Source organism: Carcharodon carcharias, chromosome 13 (assembly GCF_017639515.1).
Source record: "Carcharodon carcharias isolate sCarCar2 chromosome 13, sCarCar2.pri, whole genome shotgun sequence".
NCBI lineage: Eukaryota > Metazoa > Chordata > Chondrichthyes > Lamniformes > Lamnidae > Carcharodon > Carcharodon carcharias.
The window spans coordinates 61,814,875-61,835,937 of record NC_054479.1 but is presented as its reverse complement, the minus strand read 5'-3'; the positions used below and the strand labels follow the sequence as shown (position 1 = coordinate 61,835,937).

General features: G+C 45.3%; 1 protein-coding gene across 3 annotated transcripts; it reads right to left on the bottom strand.

Annotated features, from left to right (window-relative positions):
* Positions 1 to 825: 825 nt before the first annotated feature.
* Positions 826 to 20,293, bottom strand: LOC121286179 (protein PML-like). 3 transcript variants are annotated; one of them, XM_041203160.1, is made up of 6 exons: positions 20,218 to 20,293; positions 16,546 to 17,042; positions 13,476 to 14,053; positions 9,935 to 10,008; positions 7,220 to 7,454; positions 826 to 3,729 (listed from the first exon to the last, which is right to left on the bottom strand). In XM_041203160.1, exons 2-6 carry the CDS (start codon positions 17,037 to 17,039, stop codon positions 3,686 to 3,688), a joined length of 1,425 nt encoding a protein of 474 aa, XP_041059094.1. In that variant the 5' UTR covers positions 17,040 to 17,042; positions 20,218 to 20,293; the 3' UTR covers positions 826 to 3,685. The 3 variants fall into 3 exon arrangements, with proteins under 3 accessions (XP_041059094.1, XP_041059095.1, XP_041059096.1); XM_041203161.1 differs by having other exon boundaries at positions 7,224 to 7,454; XM_041203162.1 differs by having other exon boundaries at positions 7,355 to 7,454.
* Between the last annotated feature and the right edge of the window lie 770 nt (positions 20,294 to 21,063).

Sequence of the window (21,063 nt, the reverse complement as noted above, 5' to 3'; positions counted from 1 at the left end):
AATATGATCATGGCTGATTTGGGCTTCAATTCCATTTTCTTGCCTGCTCCCCTTAATTTCCTGGGAAACCAATAATCTGTCTATCCCAGCCTTAAATGTATTCAATGATGGAGCATCCACAACCCTGTGGGGTAGAGAACTCCAAAGATTCACAACCCTTTGAATGAAGAAATGTTTCTGCATCTCAGTCCTAAATGATCGGCCCCTTATCCTGAGACTGTGCCCGTGTTTTAGATTCCCTGACCAGTGGAAACAAACTGTCAGGCCATCAGGTCCTGGGGATTTTAGTCCCTTAATTTTCTCCAATACTTAATCTCTGCTGATATTAATTTCCCTAATTTCTTCACTCATTTTAACCCCTAGGTAACTGTCTATTTGTGGTATGGAACTTGTGTCTTCTATTGTGAAGAATGACACAAAGTATTTGTTCAACACCTGTGCCATTTCCTCACTCCCCATGTTAATTTCTCCTATCTCTGCTTCCAAGATCCAACATTTACTTTAGTTACTCTCTTCCTTTTTATCCTTATAAAAGCTCTTAGAATCTGTTTTTATATTCCTGTCTGGTTTACTCTTATGCTCTAATTTTTCCACCTCTGCTTGTTTCTAAAACACACCCAATCCTCAGACTTGCAATTGTTTTTTGCAACATTAAAAGTCTCTTCTTTTAATTTAATATTATCCTTAACCTCCTCAGTGAGACACAGATGGGTCTTTTTGTGCTTCGATGGAATGTATTTTTGTTGAAGATTTTGAATTGTTTCTTTAAATGTTTCCCACTGTTCATCAACCTCCATACTGTTGGAGATTAATCACACCAAGGCATCATTAATACATAGATTTATTACTTGTGCACAAGGGAGAACAATACAACGAGAGCTATTGTACCGTCTCAAAGCAGAATACACAAACACTTGCTTAAAAGCATTTTACAGCCAATCAGTAAATTTTGCACATCTCAATCCGCTTATTTGCATATGTTAACTAACCAATCCATGTTTTATTTAATTTCCATTCCCACCACAACAGATGCGGTGCCTATGCACTTGGTTATCACAACTTTGGTTACATTCGGCCTGAGAAAGAACATGGAATGTCTCAGGGCTCATCCTACAACAGAGGTCAGACAAAATGGTATTGTTCTTCAAGGGTGCAGTACTTTTCTCTTAGACCTAAGCATTTAATTCAATTTTTCCATTAACCCTTTTAGTACTAAGTGGGTTCCATATTTGTCTAGGCCACCACATACCTTTTAGCCTATTTACCCAATTAATCTTAGCCAGTTCTCCCCTCACAGCTATGTAATTGGCTTTGTTTAAGTTTGGAAACTGTTTAAATTTAAGAAGTGTTTGGAAGATAGATACCTGGAGGATGGACTTTGACAGTCAAATGAGTTTCACATCACACACTATGCTTAGGGTTGCTGAACCAGGGAGGCCGAGTCTGTGCTCAGTTAGCCAGGTTGGCATAAGGGATACTGCAGTTGGTCACAGTATCCCACAGCCAGGGACAGAATAGCTAGCTGGGGTTCCTGCTCATACTCACTGCCCAGAGACCCTGTTGGAACTATATGTATGACTCCATCATGAGACTTTATACACTGTGCCAGACATTTGTGCCTGAGCAGAACAGTTGATAGCAATAACTTACACTTATATAGCACCTTTAATGTAATAAAACATCCTAAGGTGCTTCACAGGAACATTATTAAACAAAGTCTGATACCTGAGCCACATAAGGAGATATTAGGTCAGATGACAAAAAGCCATGGTCACTGAGGTGACTTTTAAGGGGTGCTTTAAAGGAGGACAGAAAGATAGAGAGACGGAGGGGTGTAGGAAGGATATTCCAGAGCTTCAGGCCTTGGCAACCGAAGTCACGGCCACCAATGGTGGAATGAGTAAAACCAGTGATGCTCAACATAAGAGGTTATCAGATAAGCAACCTGCTAATTTAGCAACAATGGAGGAGTCAAGAGAGATCATGGTGAGTTCAATGTCATCAGTAAACATGTGAATGCCTTTGGATAGTGTCACCAAGAAGCAGCGTGTAGGTGAGAAATAGGAGGAGGCCAAGAATAGATCTTTGAGGGAAGCCATTGCAAGTGATTCTCTGGATATGATTAGATGGATAAGAATAGAACCAGGCGAGTGCAAGTGCAGTCCCATCCAGCTGGACAACAGTGGAGAGGGTTTGGAGGAGCATGGTGTGGTCAACCATGTCAAAGACTGCACTCAGGTACAGAAGGAAAAGGACGGAAAGTTTACCCTTCTCACAGTCACATAGGATGTAATTTGTGACTTTGATAAGTGTTTTTCAGTAAGCATAAAACATTTGCTTAAGCACTGCAGAGTGAGCCTAACCCTGCAACTGATAGAGAATGAACCTGGCCTCTCAACACTTCACAAGATAGTGTAGTGGGGTCTATACTGTACTGTACAAGTAAACGGTGATGTACCTGCCCTCAGAGTATAACTACTTTGTACTTAATCTCACCTGAGAATGCTCGATGCTGACTAGTATGAAAAAACTTTGCATGCTTCACAGCTGCTATTCCTCAATGGAATGGGCTGGAAAGTTAAAAATAATGTATTTGTTTATGTAGCCTGGACAATATCTAAATACATATCTCCAAAATTGGGAAACTGTTCAAAGTGAGACCTGTGTGGAAATGTGTAAATCTGAGGATGCAGGTAGCTGTCTTTTCCCAACTTCTCTATATAGGTTTTGTCTACGACTGTCCCTGGTCTTTATTTCTTCACAATATAAGCAGGGTAGGACTTGACTGGGGACACATTTTATAATGTGGGGAGGGTAGGACTGCCCGCTGTTGTATTTTAATACTAGGAATCATATACAGTGAGGTTTTCTTTATACCTACAAATAATTATCAATTCTCACATTGTAGTGCAGCATATAACACAAACAGAGATCAGGAGTTTCCTCTCAGCTTCTCTCGAATAGCCGCCCCAACTTTGGCAGAAGATCACCAGCAATCTCATTTACACAACGCAAGTAGGGTTTCAGCCAACCTGCTGCCACAGTTAGGGCAGCCACTTGGGAGAAGCCTTGGTCTGAGTATCTCCTGTGTCATACACAGGATGGAAGTAAAGCTTGAATTTGTGATACTGATATAATTTGCCTATATCCAAACAAGGGATTATCCATTAAAATAAAAGCAAAATACTGTGGAACTGGAGATCTGAGATAAAAACATAAAATACTGGAAGAACTCAGCTGGTCTGACAGCATCTGTGGGAGAGAAACAGAGTCAACATTTTGAGTCCAATAAAAATAGGGATTATTCATTATTAGTATAAATGGATAACATTATCTTGTTTCGAGAGCAGCAATCTGACATCCTCTTGTTTTCTGTAGCCATTTACAACAGCACTTCAGAAACAATCACAGAGCCACAGAATCTCACAGCACAGGAGGCCATTCCAATTTAGAGTTTCCCATTTAGTCCCATTACCCTGCTCTTTGTCTATAGCCTTGCAGTTTTTTCCTTTCCAGATACACATCCAATTCTCTTTTGAATCTGCTTACATCTCCCTTTCAGGCGGTGCATTCCGGGTCATAACAAATATCACAAATGTTTGCATTAGTTGCTGAAGAAAGCTGCTGTCTGTGCCTCTGCTCCAATCTTCCTAGGTGCACTCCGCATCAGGACATTCACCTTTGATTAATCACAGTTGGAATCTTCTGAATCTATTTGTATCAGCTCCACTGAAAAAGGAAGGAAGGAAACATCAAAGTTGAACATTGTGCATGAATGGGAACTCAAATACAACACAAAATTCCAAGTGGATACACACAGCCAAGTGGGGAGATGGCAAGGGTGACAGGGAGCCCGACAATGAAGAGCAACCCAAAGGAAGGACATGGCAGCCTTGCCAATTTTTAACAGCTAGGCCTTATTTAAGTAAATATGTAGCAGGAATTTAGTGGTAGGAAGCTGAGGCTGGGAAGACATGGGGATAGTCCCCAGCAGTCGGGCAGGGGGATGGGGGATGGGTGTTGGGGAAGCTGGACAAGACTCAGGACACAATAGCAATCAGGATGGAGGAGGTCTTGGCATTTTTAGCTGAACACCAAAGGCTACCCTTTGAGGACCAGGAAAACATTCCTGCTCCTCCTGGCCCACAAAAAGCTTCAAAACAGGCCAAGTTACAGACTTATCAGGACCTCGTCTTGCTGGTCGGCTCCTCCTGCCATGTTTCTGTTGCCTGGCAACAGACAGCTCGAGACTGCACCCACAACGAGGGTAAAAATGCATTGCCGTGCCAATGACATCATTGGGCCGTGACTTTGAAACATAGTTATAGGCCTACTTTTAGTGGGAGTCTTGTCCAGTGATAGAATCGCTGTTGTGAATGTCACACTGGCTAAGAATGCTGCAGGTTGAGGTTTTATTACACGACTCCAATATTTTAACCTGCCCATCAGTTGTGTTAAAATCGAGGCCCAGTATCTGGTACCTGCCAAAACTGGTAATATCTTTCAGATTTCATCATGTCATGTCAAAAATTTTTAAAATTTGCAGCTGATTTATAATTTGCATGAAGTAATGTCACGGAAAATAAATGATCATATTAAATACTACATAACAACTTTGCATTTCAAAATGGAAATGATGTGTAAAACACTTTACAGTTATCAATGTGATGGGATAATGTGTAAATTAAAGTCTTATTGCATGTAAGGAGGTTTTGTGGTGCAATGAGTCGTGTCCCTGCCTCTAAGTCAGAAGCTCCTAGTTCAAGTCCCACCCCAGTATTTGAAGGCCAAGGAAGTTTCACTATGTGGCCAAATAGGTTGAGTAGCAATTTATAAATTCTTCTGACATACACTAATGGCAAGTGTTAAGAGTAGGAGAGATTCTTGGTCAGCCGTGTGATAAAAAGTAAATAGGAGCCTCTACCATAACTATCCATAGCTCCAGACTACAACATGCATGTAAAGCAACCAGGGGCTGGTTGGCTCAGTTGGCTAGATGGCTGGTGTGGATCAGGTTGGTGCCAACAGCTCAGGGCCTTTCCAGGTGGGGTGGATTCCTTGCCCTACCTGTGGTGCTGTGGATCAGACCTGTCTTTATTCAGAGAACTAGAGAGGAAGATGATGGTTGTGTATAAAGGACAGGAAGGAGTAAACCATTCAGTGCACAGCTTGAGACCCCAGTGTTTAGGGTTTAGAAACATCTGCCTCCCTGATTGCCTTTGCTCCAAGGCAGAGTCATTTTTTGCCTCTTTAAAAAATTTAACATAATTTTTACCCCCAGATTTGTTTCTTTTTAATTTGAAAGGCAGCCTTTGAAGAGCTGCTTGTCTCCTGATATTCTCCCTTCATCACATTCTCTGTGCAAGGATTGCACAGACAACTTATTCAGATGAAATCCATGAAGTGGTCGGTGGTCTCGTAACATCTAATGAAGGCAGTTCCTCATCACTCAGCCAGTTCTTGCTGAGTGGTTCCATCAGTTCTTTTAGCTGAGATCACTGAATGAACCTTCACTGTGGGAGTGCCTGCAAGGGTAAAATAGGGCCCCTAAGCCATCTGCCAAGACACAGCCAACACTGACATTGCATTTCCACCCAACCATCCACAAGGAAGAATCACTCTCACCATGAGGGAATGCCAAAGACAATGATAATGAGGAACCTTTAAAGCTCACTCGTTGTTCAGCTGGTGTGCTCAATGTTAATATAGGGTGGAAAAGAATTGCTCTTTCCCCAGCCTTAGAATTCTACATTGAAAGAAAGAAGTGGAATTTATCTAGCCCCTTTCACATCCTCCAACATCCCAAAACACTTCACAAACAAGGTACTGGCATTGTTGCTTTGCAGACAAACATAGTCGATTTGCAGCTAACAGGGTCCCACAAGCAACAAGTCAGCTGAACGATTAGGGGATCTGTGATTGGTCTTGTTGATTGAGGAACGAATTTTGGCCAGCACACAGAGAGAATTCCCTGCTCTTCATCACATGTTGACATGGGGACTCCTTACTTCCACTTGACAGGCCGATGGACACTCGATTTAACATCCAATCTGAAAAATTATATTCTCGGACTGCAGCACACCCTCAGGCACTGCATAGGTAATGTACTCAACTACTGGAAAGAAGCTTGAACACACAAACTTCTAACTCGGAGTGCTACCAGCTGACACAAGCTGGCACACTCAATAGTTCATCGTGGCCATATTGATTTTTTCCCCCCTGTAGAGCCAGTCTGTATCTTGTTCTTATGTTTTTGCTTTCAGACAGCACTGACCATTATTCTGCTATTAGTACATTCTGCTATTTTGCTTTCAGACAATGTTGACCTTTATTCTGCTATTCACACCTTCTCTGGACCAAGCCTTTGTTTCTTTAATACTATATTTACCACTCCCTTTGTCTTTGGTTAAGTGGCATCTTTGACATTTAATCTCCCCTACCCTCTAACCTATCCCTGCATTTCTCTGTTGCTCCACCTGCCCCTCCCCGCTTTTGCAACAGCATAAAACCCATCACATTCCTACCTCTCTTCAGTTCCAAAGGAGAATCACATTGGACATGAAATGTTAAGTCTCGTTTCTCTCTCCAGATGCTGCCAGACCTGCTGAGTTTTCCTGGCAGTTTCTGTTCTTACTTCAGATCTCCAGCATCTGCGGTATTTTGTTTTGCTTTGCTCTTGATGTCAGCTTGGCTCAGTGGACGAACTCTTGCTTGGGTCAGCAGGTTTTGGGTTCAAAATGCATTCCAGAAGTTCAGCACATAATTTAGGTCAGCACGTTGTCAGAGGTACCAATTTCTGGATGAGACATTAAGCTGTCTAGTATCTGTTCGTTCAGTGGATGTAAGTGGATTCCACGACACGATTCTATCATGAACAAGGAGTTCTCCAGGACCCTGGCCAACAGCTATCCCTCAAACAACACCAACCAAAGCAACACAACTGATTACTAATTTCACTTGCTATTTGTGGAATCATGCCATGCAAAAATCAGCTCTCACTCAAATAATAACAATGATTACTCATCAAACATAATTCACTGGCTGTGTTGTGTTTCGAAACATCCTGATGACATGAAGAGCTATAAAAGTAAGCTCTTCATTACGTGAAAAATGTAAAACAAATTCACCCAAAGGTGAATAAGACTGGAGGAAAGAAGTGTGGAATGACTTTATTGACAGTGTTAAAGTGTTTTTGAAAAAATAAAGAATGTCAGCTTACCTACCGCATCTAGGACAAAGGGCGAGTTTTGCTTTCCATCATCCTCGGCATACGAAGTGACACTTTCTATGCGGGGGGTTGGGCTGTGGACCCCATAGTTGGAAGAAGTGCTGGAAGTTCCCTCTACACTCTTACCTGTCTCCTCTTTCACACACTGTTTTATAGGGGGTTGTGTTTCTGTCTCTGCATCCCGTTTCCTTTTGTCGCCAATTTTTTGAGCAGTGTGCTCCATATCCTGAAGAAATGAGTGGTTATTTAGGCATGTTATGGACAGAGCATTCATGTCCCGTTTAAAGCCAGGCTCCACCTCGCACATTCCCCATTTATCATGTCACACCCTAAGTCAAATGCAACTTAAAATTTACAAATTGTTTGCCATGGTGATGGTTTCAAAACCCTGAGATGAGAAGTTGGGAATAAGTAGGGAAGTTCCAGAGGAATGATGGGAAAGAGCAGGGCAGGAAGAAAGGGGGAGAAGAGGGGATCTACGAAGAAGCAAGAAGAGAGGTTGGGGTAGAAAGGCAGAGGAGAAAGGGGGAAAGGCAGAGGGGGGCTTAAAGGGACAGAGAGGGAGGATGGGGAAGGTAATTAATTCCTGTAGGGTTACTTTGGTGGCTTTGTAGGGATAGGGAAGAGGAGTGGATGATAGATAAGGCCAGGAAAAGAAATAGCGGGAGGACAGAAAAGTCTCTCAGCACAGACTCCATCCTGGTCTGTTCTAAGATGGTAATTAGAGTTCTTTTTTGGCAATTAGGGTCCTCTGTACCTCAAAGGACCCTTTTATTTTTAATCTTTCATGGGATGTGGGCGTCACTGGCTAGGCCAGCATTTATTGCCCATACCTAGTTGTCCTTGAGAAGGTGGTGATGAGCTGCCTTCTTGAACCGCTGCAGTCCATGTGGTGTAGGTACACCCACAGTGCTGTTAGGGAGGGAGTTCCAGGATTTTGACCCAGCGACAGTGAAGGAACAGCGATATTTTTCCAAGTCAGGATGGTGAGTGGCTTGGAGGGGAACTTCCAGGTGGTGGTGCTCCCATGGATCCGCTGCCCTTTTCCGTGTGGGAGGTAGTGGTCATGGGTTTGGAAGCTGCTGTTGAAGGAGCCTTGTGAGTTGCTGCAGTGTATCTTGTAGATGGTACACACTGTTTTACATATTAAAAACAGCCTATCCCTAAGGCAGGGAAAATATAAGGCCACTCAACAGTTCAACCTAGTAAAAGTGACACGGACCTAGTATTGGTGTTAATAAGGTGGTAAAGCTGCTAAGATCATTTTGAGTCCTCTTACACCAATTTCAGCAAGTTTTAATCATCCCCATGATAACCGTATTGCCAGGGCAAGAATGTAATTGCTGCAAGCTATACATCAGCAGTACCTTATTCATTATAACTAAACTGTGCTACAAATCATGTTGCAAGAGTGGAATGGGAGGAGGAAGATTGCTCCCCTGGTGACCTTGTGCTCATTGACCTATATTGGTTTCAAGTCTGGCAAAACTTCATTTTTAAAATTTAAAATTCTCATCCTTATTTTCAAATCCCTCCACAGACTTGCTTTCCACATCTATATATTCTCCTCTGGTCCTACAACACATGAGATCCCTGCGTTCCTCTAATTCTGAGTGTTGCACATCCCGATTTTAATTGCTCCACCACTGGCGGTTACGCCTTCAGCTGCCTCGATGTTAAGCTCTAGAATTCCTTCCTTAAACTTCTCACCTCTCTAACTCTCTCTCCTTCTTTAAGAGGCTCTTTAGAAGCTATCTCTTTAACCAAGCTTTATGTCACCTGTCTTGCGATCTCTTTATGTGGCTTGGTCAGACTCTAATAACACTCCTGTGAAGCAACTTGGAACACTTTTACTATATAAATGCAAGCTGTAATTGTCATTGAGATCAGCACATTTATGGATGAATTGCTGGGAGCACAAGATTGTGGGCCAGAATTTCAGTTTTCAGATAGCCAGCCATGGAGAACCAGCATTTTTTTCCATCAGCAACAGGGAAGCAACTCCAGGTCGAAGTGCATTGGAGGAGGAGATAGGGTTAGGGTTGTGTAAGGAAAGAGAAGCTGAAAAAATGTTTTGTTTTTCTTCACTGGGTATCCTCTTCAGTAAGGATTGGGATTGGGCGACTGAAGTAGGGAGCTTTGTCAGTCTGACCACATTTTGAATTTGGTGTGGAACTCCTCAGGAGAATCCTGACATTGACACTGCCCCATCAGTATTGTTTTATTCTTTCATAGGTATGGACATCACTGGCATTTGTTGCCCATCCTTAACTGCCCTTGAACTGAACATCTTACTCAGTCATTTCAGAGAGGGCAGTTAAGAGTCAACCACATTACTGTGGGTCTGCAGGCCAGGCCAGGTAAGGATAGTATACTTCCTCCCCTAAAGGGCATTAGTGAACAAGATGGGTGATTATGACAAATGATGATAGTTTCATGATCATCATTATTATTCACTGAATTTAAATTCCACCAGCTGCCAAGTTGGGATTTGAACCCATGTCCCCACAGCATCAGCCTGGGCCTCTGGATTACTAGTCTAGTGACATTACCAGTATGCCACCATCTTCCCTACTTGCTGCTGATAGACGTAAAGCTAGAGGCAATTACCAATTTTCCTACTCTTAATTCCATTCTATGAGATCATATTGCAAAATAACAAAATACTTTAAGTCCTTATAGTCTATAATAATAATATATCTTTACCTCTTTCCCGTACAATACAGGAGTATCGAATCCAGGCAATCTCGACTTTCCATCTGGAACTGCTTCTGGTCTCACTGGAAAGGAATCATTTGAACAGATGGATCAGTGATATAAACAACCAGGTCGAATACATCATTGAACTGATTAATATCCATTTAATTACATAATTCATTCAAAACATTCTTGGAGTGGGACACGTTACCAAACTAAAGCACAAAGTGGAACCATGCAAACATAGACAGCACAAAGATCCTTACCTAACAGCAATACATTCTGAAAGTATGCACAGATCGATACTCTTCTCAATTTATCATGAAGAGATTTTTTCACCAACAGATGCCATAATCTCGAGGGTCTGTGCTGTCATTGGTACTGATAACCAAATACGATGGAGGACAGGAGAGTGGTTACTCAGAGACCCTGCTCACCCCTGTACAAGGTGGGTGTCTGGCTCATTTACTGGGATGGACAGAAGGTGAAAACTGGGGGTCATTTACTGGGATGGACAGGGGAGCAGTCTGGGTGAGTTACTGGGATGGACAGGGATGCAGTCTGGGTGAGTTACTGGGATGTACAGGGATGCAGTCTGGGTCAGTTACTGGGATGGACAGGGGGGCTGTCTGGATTAGTTACTGGAATGGACAGGGGGAGCAGTCTAGGTCAGTTACTGGGATGGACAAGGGGGCAGTCTGGGTCAGTTACTGGGATGGACAGGGGGAGCAGTCTAGGTCAGTTACTGGGATGGACAGGGGGGCAGTCTGGATCAGTTACTGGGATGGACAGGGGGGCAGTCTGGGTCATTTACCGGGATGGACAGGGGGAGCAGTCTGGGTCAGTTTCTGGGATGGACAGGGATGCAAGCTGGGTCATTTATTGGGATGGACAGGGGGAGCAGTCTGGGTCATTTATTGGGATGGACAGGGGGAGCAGTCTGGATCAGTTACTGGGATGGACAGGGGGCAGTCTGGATCAGTTACTGGGATGGACAGGGGGGCAGTCTGGGTCAGTTACTGGGATGGACAAGGGAGCAGTCTGGATCAGTTACTGGGATGGACAAGGGGCAGTCTGGGTCAGCTACTGGGATGGACAGGGATGCAGTCTGGGTGAGTTACTGGGATGGACAGGTGGGCAGTCTGGGTCAGTTACTGGGATGGACAGGTGGGCAGTCTGGGTCAGTTACTGGGATGGACAGGGGGGCAGTCTGGGTCAGTTACTGGGATGGACAAGGGGCAGTCTGGGTCAGTTACTGGGATGGACAGGGGGCAGTCTGGGTCAGTTACTGGGATGGATAGTGGGGCAGTCTGGGTCAGTTACTGGGATGGACAGGGGGAGCAGTCTGGATCAGTTACTGGGATGGACAGGGGTGCAGTCTGGGTCAGTTACTGGGATGGACAGGGGGAGCAGTCTGGGTCAGTTACTCGGATGGACAGGGGTGCAGTCTGGGTCAGTTACTGGGATGGAGAGGGGTGCAGTCTGGGTCAGTTACTGGGATGGACAGGGGGAGCAGTCTGGGTCAGTTACTGGGATGGACAGGGGGAGCAGTCTGGGACAGTTACTGGGATGGACAGGGGGGCAGTCTGGGTCAGTTACTGGGATGGACAGGGGGGCAGTCTGGGTGAGTTACTGGGATGGACAGGGGAGCAGTCTGGGTCAGTTACTGGAATGGACAGGGGGAGCAGTCTGGGTCAGTTACTGGGATGGACAGGGGAGCAGTCTGGGTCAGTTACTGGGATGGACAGGGGGAGCAGTCTGGGTCAGTTACTGGGATGGACAGGGATGCAGTCTGGGTCAGTTACTGGGATGGACAGGGGGGCAGTCTGGATCAGTTACTGGGATGGACAGGGGGCAGTCTGGATCAGTTACTGGGATGGACAGGGGGCAGTCTGGATCAGTTACTGGGATGGACAGGGATGCAGTCTGGGTCATTTACTGGGATGGACAGGGGGCAGTCTGGATCAGTTACTGGAATGGACAGGGGGGCAGTCTGGGTCAGTTACTGGGATGGACAGGGGAGCAGTCTGGGTCAGTTACTGGGATGGACAGGGGGCAGTCTGGGTCAGTTACTGGGATGGACAGGGGAGCAGTCTGGATCAGTTACTGGGATGGACAGCGGAGCAGTCTGGATCAGTTACTGGGATGGACAGGGGAGCAGTCTGGGTCAGTTACTGGGGTGGACAGGGGGAGCAGTCTGGGTCAGTTACTGGGATGGACAGGGGGGCAGTCTGGATCAGTTACTGGGATGGACAAGGGAGCAGTCTGGGTCAGTTACTGGGATGGACAGGGGGCAGTCTGGGTCAGTTACTGGGATGGACAGGGGGAGCAGTCTGGGTCAGTTACTGGGATGGACAGGGGGCAGTCTGGGTCAGTTACTGGGATGGACAGGGGTGCAGTCTGGGTCAGTTACTGGGATGGACAAGGGAGCAGTCTGGATCAGTTACTGGGATGGACAGGGGAGCAGTCTGGATCAGTTACTGGGATGGACAGGGGAGCAGTCTGGGTGAGTTACTGGGATGGACAGGGGAGCAGTCTGGGTCAGTTACTGGGATGGACAGGGGAGCAGTCTGGGTCAGTTACTGGGATGGACAGGGAAGCAGTCTGGGTCAGTTACTGGGATGGACAGGGGTGCAGTCTGGATCAGTTACTGGGATGGATAGGGATCAGTTACTGGGATGGACAGGGGTGCAGTCTGGGTGAGTTACTGGGATGGGCAGGGGTGCAGTCTGGATCAGTTACTGGGATGGATAGGGATCAGTTACTGGGATGGACAGGGGTGCAGTCTGGGTCAGTTACTCGGATGGACAGGGGAGCAGTCTGGATCAGTTACTGGGATGGACAGGGGGGCAGTCTGGATCAGTCACTGGGATGGACAGGGGAGCAGTCTGGGTCAGTTACTGGGATGGACAGGGGGCAGTCTGTGTCAGTTACTGGGATGGACAGGGGTGCAGTCTGGGTCAGTTACTGGGATGGACAGGGGTGCAGTCTGGATCAGTTACTGGGATGGACAGGGGGCAGTCTGGGTCAGTTACTCGGATGGACAGGGGGGCAGTCTGGGTCATTTACTGGGATGGACACAGTGGCAGTCTGGGTCAGTTACTGGGATGGACAGGGGGCAGTCTGGGTCAGTTACTGGGATGGACAGGGGGCAGTCTGGGTCAGTTACTGGGATGGACACAGTGGCAGTCTGGGTCAGTTACTGGGATGGACAGGGGAGCAGTCTGGGTCAGTTACTGGGATGGACACAGTGGCAGTCTGGGTCACTTACTGGGAGCTGCACAGATTGTGGGTCCAGTAAATGCTCCTCAAAGGGGCACAAAGCTCAGTCATCACTGGCTGTTGGTTGGTGCTAAAGACATATGGACTAAAGGACCCTCTTACTGACTGTTCCTGTTAATGACATGGATGTGGAGACTCAAAGCCACAGCCTCACACTGTTTTGGACCAGTGTCCTCAGCAAACACTGAGTTCAGGGCAATTATTGCTTTTAATGACTTTCCATTGAAAGGGAACAGGTGGCACGCAGGGAGTTCTGGATATTACTCACACTTTGTGATGATCAGGCTGCCCAGCATTTTCTCTGGATAAACCCAACACTCCTGAAAATCTATCACCGCATTCTGCATTTGTACATTCAGGGGCTTCTCTTCCCGGAGGCTGCTGAGCGCTGATTTAATTGTTCCTTGCAGCTCCAAGACCTCCTGCTCTGTGGCATAGCGAAGCAACTGGGACACCAGGCTTTTGCTCACAGACATTCTTTTCAGCACATTTTCTGTTTTTGTCACACCTTCCTGCAGCTTCTGGATTCTGGCTGAGTGAAGTTCCTTCAGTTCATTCAGTAGCCTGCCTTCCTCCTCTTTCACCTTTTCAATGGCAGCAGTAACTCTTGCTCTGATCAGTTCCTCCACATTATACTTGCCACTATTCAGTTTGTCTACAAGCATCTCCAGGTCCCCCTGCGTTTTGTTGAATTTTGCTTCATTCTCTTGTACTGCACCCAGCATCTCTCGCAACTCATTCTTCTGTGTGGCGATCTGCTTCCTGATGCCACAGCAGTTATGGTCCTTATGTTCCAGCACCAAACACAGGACACACAACCACACCGAGCAGGTGGTGCAGTAGAGACTAAATGGAAAGTAGAATTAAAAAGCTGTTCAGACAATTGCATCCAAACAGAAGATATATTCAGCGTCTATCTGCTAGCACCATCCCTGGCTTTAGTGTCCTCTTCATCACACAGGTTCCCTCAATGACTGTCTGCTACACCCTCTGCCAGGCACATTCCCTTAGCTGGGGGTAGAATAGCCCTGTACCATCCACATTCTCAAAGGAACTGATAGACCTGACTTTGTCTAATGCTAATTCTGCAAGCAAAGTTATAGACAGACATTCACAGGGATTCACATTCCCCGAGGGTCAGATTGACCCCCTAACACCCACTGTCAGGAAGATATAATAATTCTCATAATGTTATTGGAATTTATTGTAAAATAGAGTAATAGTTTCTACGTGTGTGTGTCTGTGTGTGTGAGACTTAACTGAATTAGAGGTAGCTAGTCTGGGTGCTTTGATATAAGAGAAGTTAGGTTTGAAACGTTAATTAGGTAAACATGGAGAAGTTTAGAAACATAGGGGCAAAGGGAACTTTGCATTTTTAAATAAACCAGACTGGATTGTTTTCAAAAGAAGGAGTGAAATGTGTCACCTAGCCAGGTGAAGTTTAGAAAGAGTGTGTTTATTTTTCCCAAAGATTACTGGTAAAACTTAGTTCTGTGAGAGATTTTTATTATCAGAAAGATAAAATCTGAAGATATAATGAAACAATGGGAATTTGCATTCAATGGGGAAAATATGTATAAAGGACCGATGGCTGTGTGTAAGGGTAGGCAGTCTAAGATTCAACAAGTGCGAAAAACCTTCAGTATCTATGCCTCAAACTACTGTCTTCAGGGACTGAAGACAAGAGAACTCACTTTGAATTCGACTGTTCAGGGTATCATTTACTTTGCCTGGGTCTTTTAAAATCTATGGGCAAAATTTCTACCTCAGCGGGTGGGCTTGCGCCCAACTCGCTCAAGCATAAAATGACGCACATTGACTTCAGGCAAGCGTCTAAAGTCAACGTGCAGTCACGCGATATTTCAGTCGGCAAGTACACGCCAGAGTCAGCAGCGTGCCCACCGACAATTAAAAGGCCTATTAAGTCCATTAAAAAGGTACTTAAAAGAAATTCTTCGCTGCCCATCCAACCTTATGGTTGGCAGACGGGCAGAAAGGTCAAGCAGACTTTCCACTTTTCAGGAAACCTCATCCACAGGCAGGATGAGATTTCCAACAGCAACTAAAAATGAAATTAAAAAATTTACATTTCATTTATAACATGTCCCTGCTTAGGCGGCAGAGTTGCATAAGGAAACATGTTTTATTACATTTTTGAAATCTTTATTTTATATTTGGAAAAATGTTTATCTCTCTGTGCCTCAGGGAGATTTGCAAATGCACACTCACATGCATGCGCGAAGTTTGCGCTCGCACTCCTCCTGCACCCGCTCATTTTTCATGTTGGGTGGGCCTTAACTGCGGTCTGGCCCCAATCGTGGGCAGCGGTCAGCTTCCCGACTGCCTCCACCTGCACCGGCTGAGTCCGCCTAAAAAGGCTAAATTCTGCCCTATGTGTCTTACTATTGCCTTAATGAAAGTGTAACTGGGAGTTAAATTAATTAGGGGATTTAGAAGTTATTAAATTAGTAATTTGTAGATATATATATGTGCTTAAAATCTCTTATTAATAAATGTTTAACTTAGTTTTATAAAAACCACAAGACTCAGTGGTCTTATTACTGAATTCAAAGCCCACATCTTGAAACATACAATTTGAAAATTAGTTGTGACAGTTGTTTCAAGTTTCCTTCTGGGATTTGAGCAGCTCAGCATTTACCATCCGCTGTGTCATAACACCCACACTCTCCGAGTGATGTCAGACTGACCCCCTAATGCCCACACTGTCCAAGTGAGGGTCAGACTAAACCCCTAACACTCACATTCTCGCAGTGAGGGTCAGACTGACCCCATATCACCCACATTCCCACAGTGAGGGTCAGACTGAGCCCCTATCATCCACATTTTCCAATGAGACTGAGCCCCAATCATCTATTCACTGAGTGTAGGTCAGAGTGACTGCCTGACACCCACATCCTCCAACTGAGGGTTAGACTGACTCCCTATCACCCACACTGTCCGAGTGAGGGTCAGACTGAGCCCCTATCACCCACATTCTCTTAATGAGGGTCAGACTGACCCTCTATAACCCACATTCTCCGAGTGAGGATCATACTGACCCCCTATAACTCACATTCTCCGAGTGAGGGTCATACTGACCCCCTATCACCCACATTCTCTGTTGATGGGTCCATTTGGAGATTATCAGACTGGCTATTTTAGACTTTTCCTCTTACTCCATTGTGTGGGACACAGCTGCTTTCTATTCAACACCTCTCCAGTGTTATTGTAGCCCTCTCTCTCATGGTTGATGAGGTAATAGTTCAATGAGACATAAGTTGGGGGAAGATAATAAAACCTTTAAAGGAGTGAGGCCTTCCTTCAGGAGGCAACATTACCTGAGTTGCTGATCATCGTGAGTACTGCAAAAAAGATGCTTTTGTCTTCTAAGGATCTTCAAGAATTCATCAGAATCCAACTTCTTCAATGTCCCCAAGGTCTGAACGTGCTTCTTATGATCTGTCATTAGCACCTGATGTATATTGAGGCACTTTGTACACAGGAGCTTATCACACTCCAGGCACATGAACTCAGGCGTAGCACTGTCCTCACAGGAGACACAGCGCAGCTCACTGCTTGTTAGGATTTGCTGCTGCTTTTTCACTTTGCTTTGTAAGTTTGCCACAAGTATGTTGTCCTGTAAGGAAACAGGATCTCCATTGGTTAGCATCTCACACAGGGGACATTTGACACATTTCTCGTGACATTCTTTCTGTAGGCAACCTTCACAAAAGGTGTGAAGGCATCGGAGCAGCTTGGGTTTAGTGACTGGCTGGTTGCAAATCAAACATTGAAAATATTCCTCGACTCTCACTTCTGATCCAGTTGCCATGACCTGAAACAAAAAGTAACCGCTTAAGAGAAACTTATTTATAGAGATTACTCAGTGGTCTGTGTCTGGCTGGTCCATGCTAAGACTGATATCTAGTTATAGTACAGCATGTTATTGGCTGGCTTAGGGGTTTCCAGGTAAGTCAGATTCCTATTGTCTCAGATCTCCACATCCCCGATCCAGTAGTTTTCACACTGTCACTGTTTCACGATTATACAATCTCAGTCACTAAAAGCCCCAATAGTAACAGGGTGGGTTTGGTTCTGATGCTTGTTTGATTTTCTGTTCTAAATTGAATTTAAAATCAGCTGGGGTGTACAATACCTGACCTGAACCTGTCCTATTTCCACTATAATGGCTGTTTTTAAAAAAATTCTTCATAGGATGTGGGCATCATTAGCTAGGCCAGCATTTATTGCCCTTGAGAAGAAGGTTGTGGTGAGCTGCCTTCTTGAACTGTTGCAGTCCATGTGACGTAGGTACACCCACAGTGCTGTTAGGGAGGGAGTTCCAGGATTTTGACCCATTGACAGTGAAGGAACAGCGATATATTTCCAGGTCAGGATGGTGAGTGACTTGGAGGGGAACTTGCAGGTGGGTGGTGTTCCCATGTGTTTGCTGCCCTTGTCCTTCTAGATAGGTTAAACCCGGGGCTCCAACTGTCTCTGACTGTTTCAACGCCCTGCAGTTTCTGCCTTCCACAATCAGTCTCCTTCTGTCTCAGCCTCTTTCTGTGTCAGCCCTTACCTGTTTCAGCCTCTTTCTGTTTAATCCCCTAAGTGAGCTGAATTTTATTCTGACAGCAGGAGTCCCATGAGCATGCTGGAAAGCCAGGTGTGACCCTGCCTTGGTGGGACCCCTAGTCACATTGTAAGTCCGGGAACTAATTAGTTACCATTTGAGCTACAGTTACCAACCCTCCAGGTCTGGCCTGGAGACTCCAGGAATTGAAGATCAATCTCCAGGACACGGCTGTGTGCAACCCTGGAGGAAAATCAGTAGGGCTTAGCCACCAGGAGCAATGGCCACAGCTGGGACTGCACCTGGAAGATGAGGACTCCATGGAGCAAGGCACCGTCTCAACCAGGTAAATGGAGTTTGGGGGTGACTGGGCCGATCAAGCAGGTCCCGGCAAGTCGGGAGGAGGGGTTGAGTGTGTTGGTGAGGGCAGGCAGCGCCATTGCTATGGGGGCCATTGTTGCTGTCAGCAATGTCCCCTCAAGGCGGAGGGCTCACCTGCCACTGCTAAAATTCCAGAACAGGGAAGTGGCCCTTAATTGGCCACTTAAGTGGTTCAGTTGGCCACTAGGCACTGCTGACAAAATGCCATGGTGGCAGAAGGACAACAGGCACACTACCCATCCCCCCCAACCTTTCCTTGTCATTTTACAGTTCCCAACCACCTACCCCCTCCCTGGAGAACATGATAAATAGAAGCAGGAGTAGGACATCTGAACCGTCAAGTCTGCTCCGCCATTCGATGAGATCATAGCTAATCTGGATATAGCCTTAACTCCACTTTGCTGCCCACCACCCCCCTACCCTCCCACCCCCGCCATAACCTTTGACTCCCTTGTAGACCAAAAATCTGTCTAACTCAGTCTGCCTGACTCAGGTTACATAGAAACCCAGTAAACCTAAGGCAAGAAGAAGGCAATTTGGCACGATGGGCTGGATTTTCCCAGAAATCTGGGGACGGGGTTGGAGATAGGGGTTATAAAACAGGAAAATAGGGGGAAGCCATGACAATGTGACTCCCTGACACACTCCCATCATCCAGGGTAGTTTCCCAGTGCAGGAGATCAGAAGCTCCAGATTTGATCCAGCGCTATTAGCATCTATATTGCACCTTGAACAATCTCAGGACATAACTAAGATCTTTAAAGACAATGAAGTATGTTTGAAATGCAGCCACTGTTTAATGTAGGAAACATGGCAGCCAATATGTGCACAGCAAGATCCCAAATATAGCCGTGAGATAGTGACCAAATTAACTTGTTTTCTGTGATGTTGATTGAGGCATAAATATTGGCCAGGACATCGGGGAGAATTTCCCTGCTCTTCTTCTAAAGCACGGGATTTTTTTATACCTGCCCAAGTAGGCAGATAGAGCCTCGGTTTAGCATCACATCTGAAAGACGGCACCTCCCACAGTGCAGCACTTCCTCAGTACTGCTCTGGAGGATGGGGTCAGGGTGATCGGAGGCCAGAGACTGATCAGAGGCAGGAGTCGGGGCTAATCAATAGGTTTAAATGGTGTCTGATTGAAAGGGCTGGGTGAAGCAGGTGAACTGGAATCAGCAGACAAGTGGGAAGGCATTTACCTCCTCGATCCAGTCTTCCTCGCCTCCCATTAGCTGCCAGCTTTCCCAAGGCTCAGAAAACTTGACCAGCAATGGTTAAGTTTTAAATACTGGTTAAATATGAAAACATAGAACATAAGAATCATAAGGAATAGGAGCAAGAGTAGGCCATTCAGCCCATCAGGCCTGCTCCATCATTCAATAAGATCATGGCTGATCTGATGTGGCCTTAACTCCACTTTCCTTCCTGCACCCCTATTACCCTTGACTCCCTTGTGAATCAAAAATAGAACTCAGTCTTGAATATATTCAATGACCAAGCCTCCACTGCTCGCTAGGAGAGAATTCCAAACACTAACAAAGCTCTGAGAAGAAATTCCTCCTCATCTCCATCTTAATTGGGAAACCCCTGATTTTGAAACTGCTCCCCCTAATGTTAGACTCCTCTGCTTGAGGAAACATCCTTTCAGCATCCACCCTGTCAAGCCCCCTGAGGATCTTATCAGTTTCAATAAGATCACCTCTCATTCTTCTAAACTCCAATGAGTATAGGCCCAACCTGCTCAACCTTTCCTCATATGAGACATGCAGCCTCATTAAAGTATATACACTGCCAAACTGCCTCCTGTGAGTGGTTTGTCAGCCGGGCCCTGTGCTGCCTCCATTAAATCCAGAAACGACGGGAGTTAGGATTCAGATTTTTAACGCTTTAACATCCCACCCAAATAAAAACCTTATTTTTAAAACTCCCCAATTGTCTTTGTCTAAGGAAAGGATTCTCAATCAACAGTCCTGCTTCTGCATTTTAAAAACTGCACTGATCTCTGAAGCGGTGCCCAGTCCACCCAAAGTGCCACTTAGCTGGGAATACTTGCCGTTGGATTTAAGGCTGACAGTTCCTGTAAGTATTCCTCACTCCGTATGCTGCAACCTTGAGAAATGAAACTTAGCTTGGTGAAACTAGCTGAGGGGTAGGGTTCTGTGACTGTACAGAAAGCTGGCTGCTGATTGGCACAAGCCCCTGTGTGCCTGACCGGGGCCCAATCAGGTTATTCACAAAGTAAACAACATGAGATTCAATGGCAGTTGTGGAAGAGTTTCATTTTCTAACTTTAATAAGCAGGGGAGGGGGAGGGACTGTGTGATACCGTATGAAACAACAGCACAGGCAGAATGAAGGGACTTGAATTGAGTAAAACTGCACATGCAATTGTAATGGAGAAATTAATACAATCAAGTTGTTGATAGAATATCTTCTTTGCCTTAAAGATAGAAAACATAGACATAGAACGAGAGATTTATATTTTTTAAATTCATTCTCAGGATAGGTGCATCATTGGCAACTGAATTCAAAGTCCCAAATTCTCACGGTGGGATTTGAATTAATTAATTATCTCTGATGATCTCAGATCCCTGGATTGCTGCACTGTATCATGGCAATCTAGACCCACCACCATTGCGTGAATCAGTATTGATTGAACTAGTCATTTGAAAGTACAGAACTTGAGTATTGCTGAAAAATGAGACATGTCTGAGCTGACAAAGCAAAGCCTTGACCAATCACAGTCAAGCTGCCTGGTTTAAATTTCAAACATGCTTGGCAATTAACTGTCAGTCACTATCACTAGTGCATTCTCCATGGCAACGACACTTGCCAACCAATCAGCACTCTATTCACGTACAGCATAAATAGCTATTTTCCCCTTATATTGGTATTCTTA

What these genes read in the sequence shown, in the direction of transcription:
- LOC121286179 (XM_041203160.1), bottom strand. Translation starts at nt 17,039, where the DNA reads ATGGCAACTGGATCAGAAGTGAGAGTCGAGGAATATTTTCAATGTTTG. An exon ending in CAGCCTGATCATCACAAAGT is followed by an intron (nt 10,009 to 13,475) that starts GTGAGTAATATC and finishes ATTCCTTTCCAG; the next exon opens with TGAGACCAGAAGCAGTTCCA. An exon ending in CTGTATTGTACGGGAAAGAG is followed by an intron (nt 7,455 to 9,934) that starts GTAAAGATATAT and finishes TCATTTCTTCAG; the next exon opens with GATATGGAGCACACTGCTCA.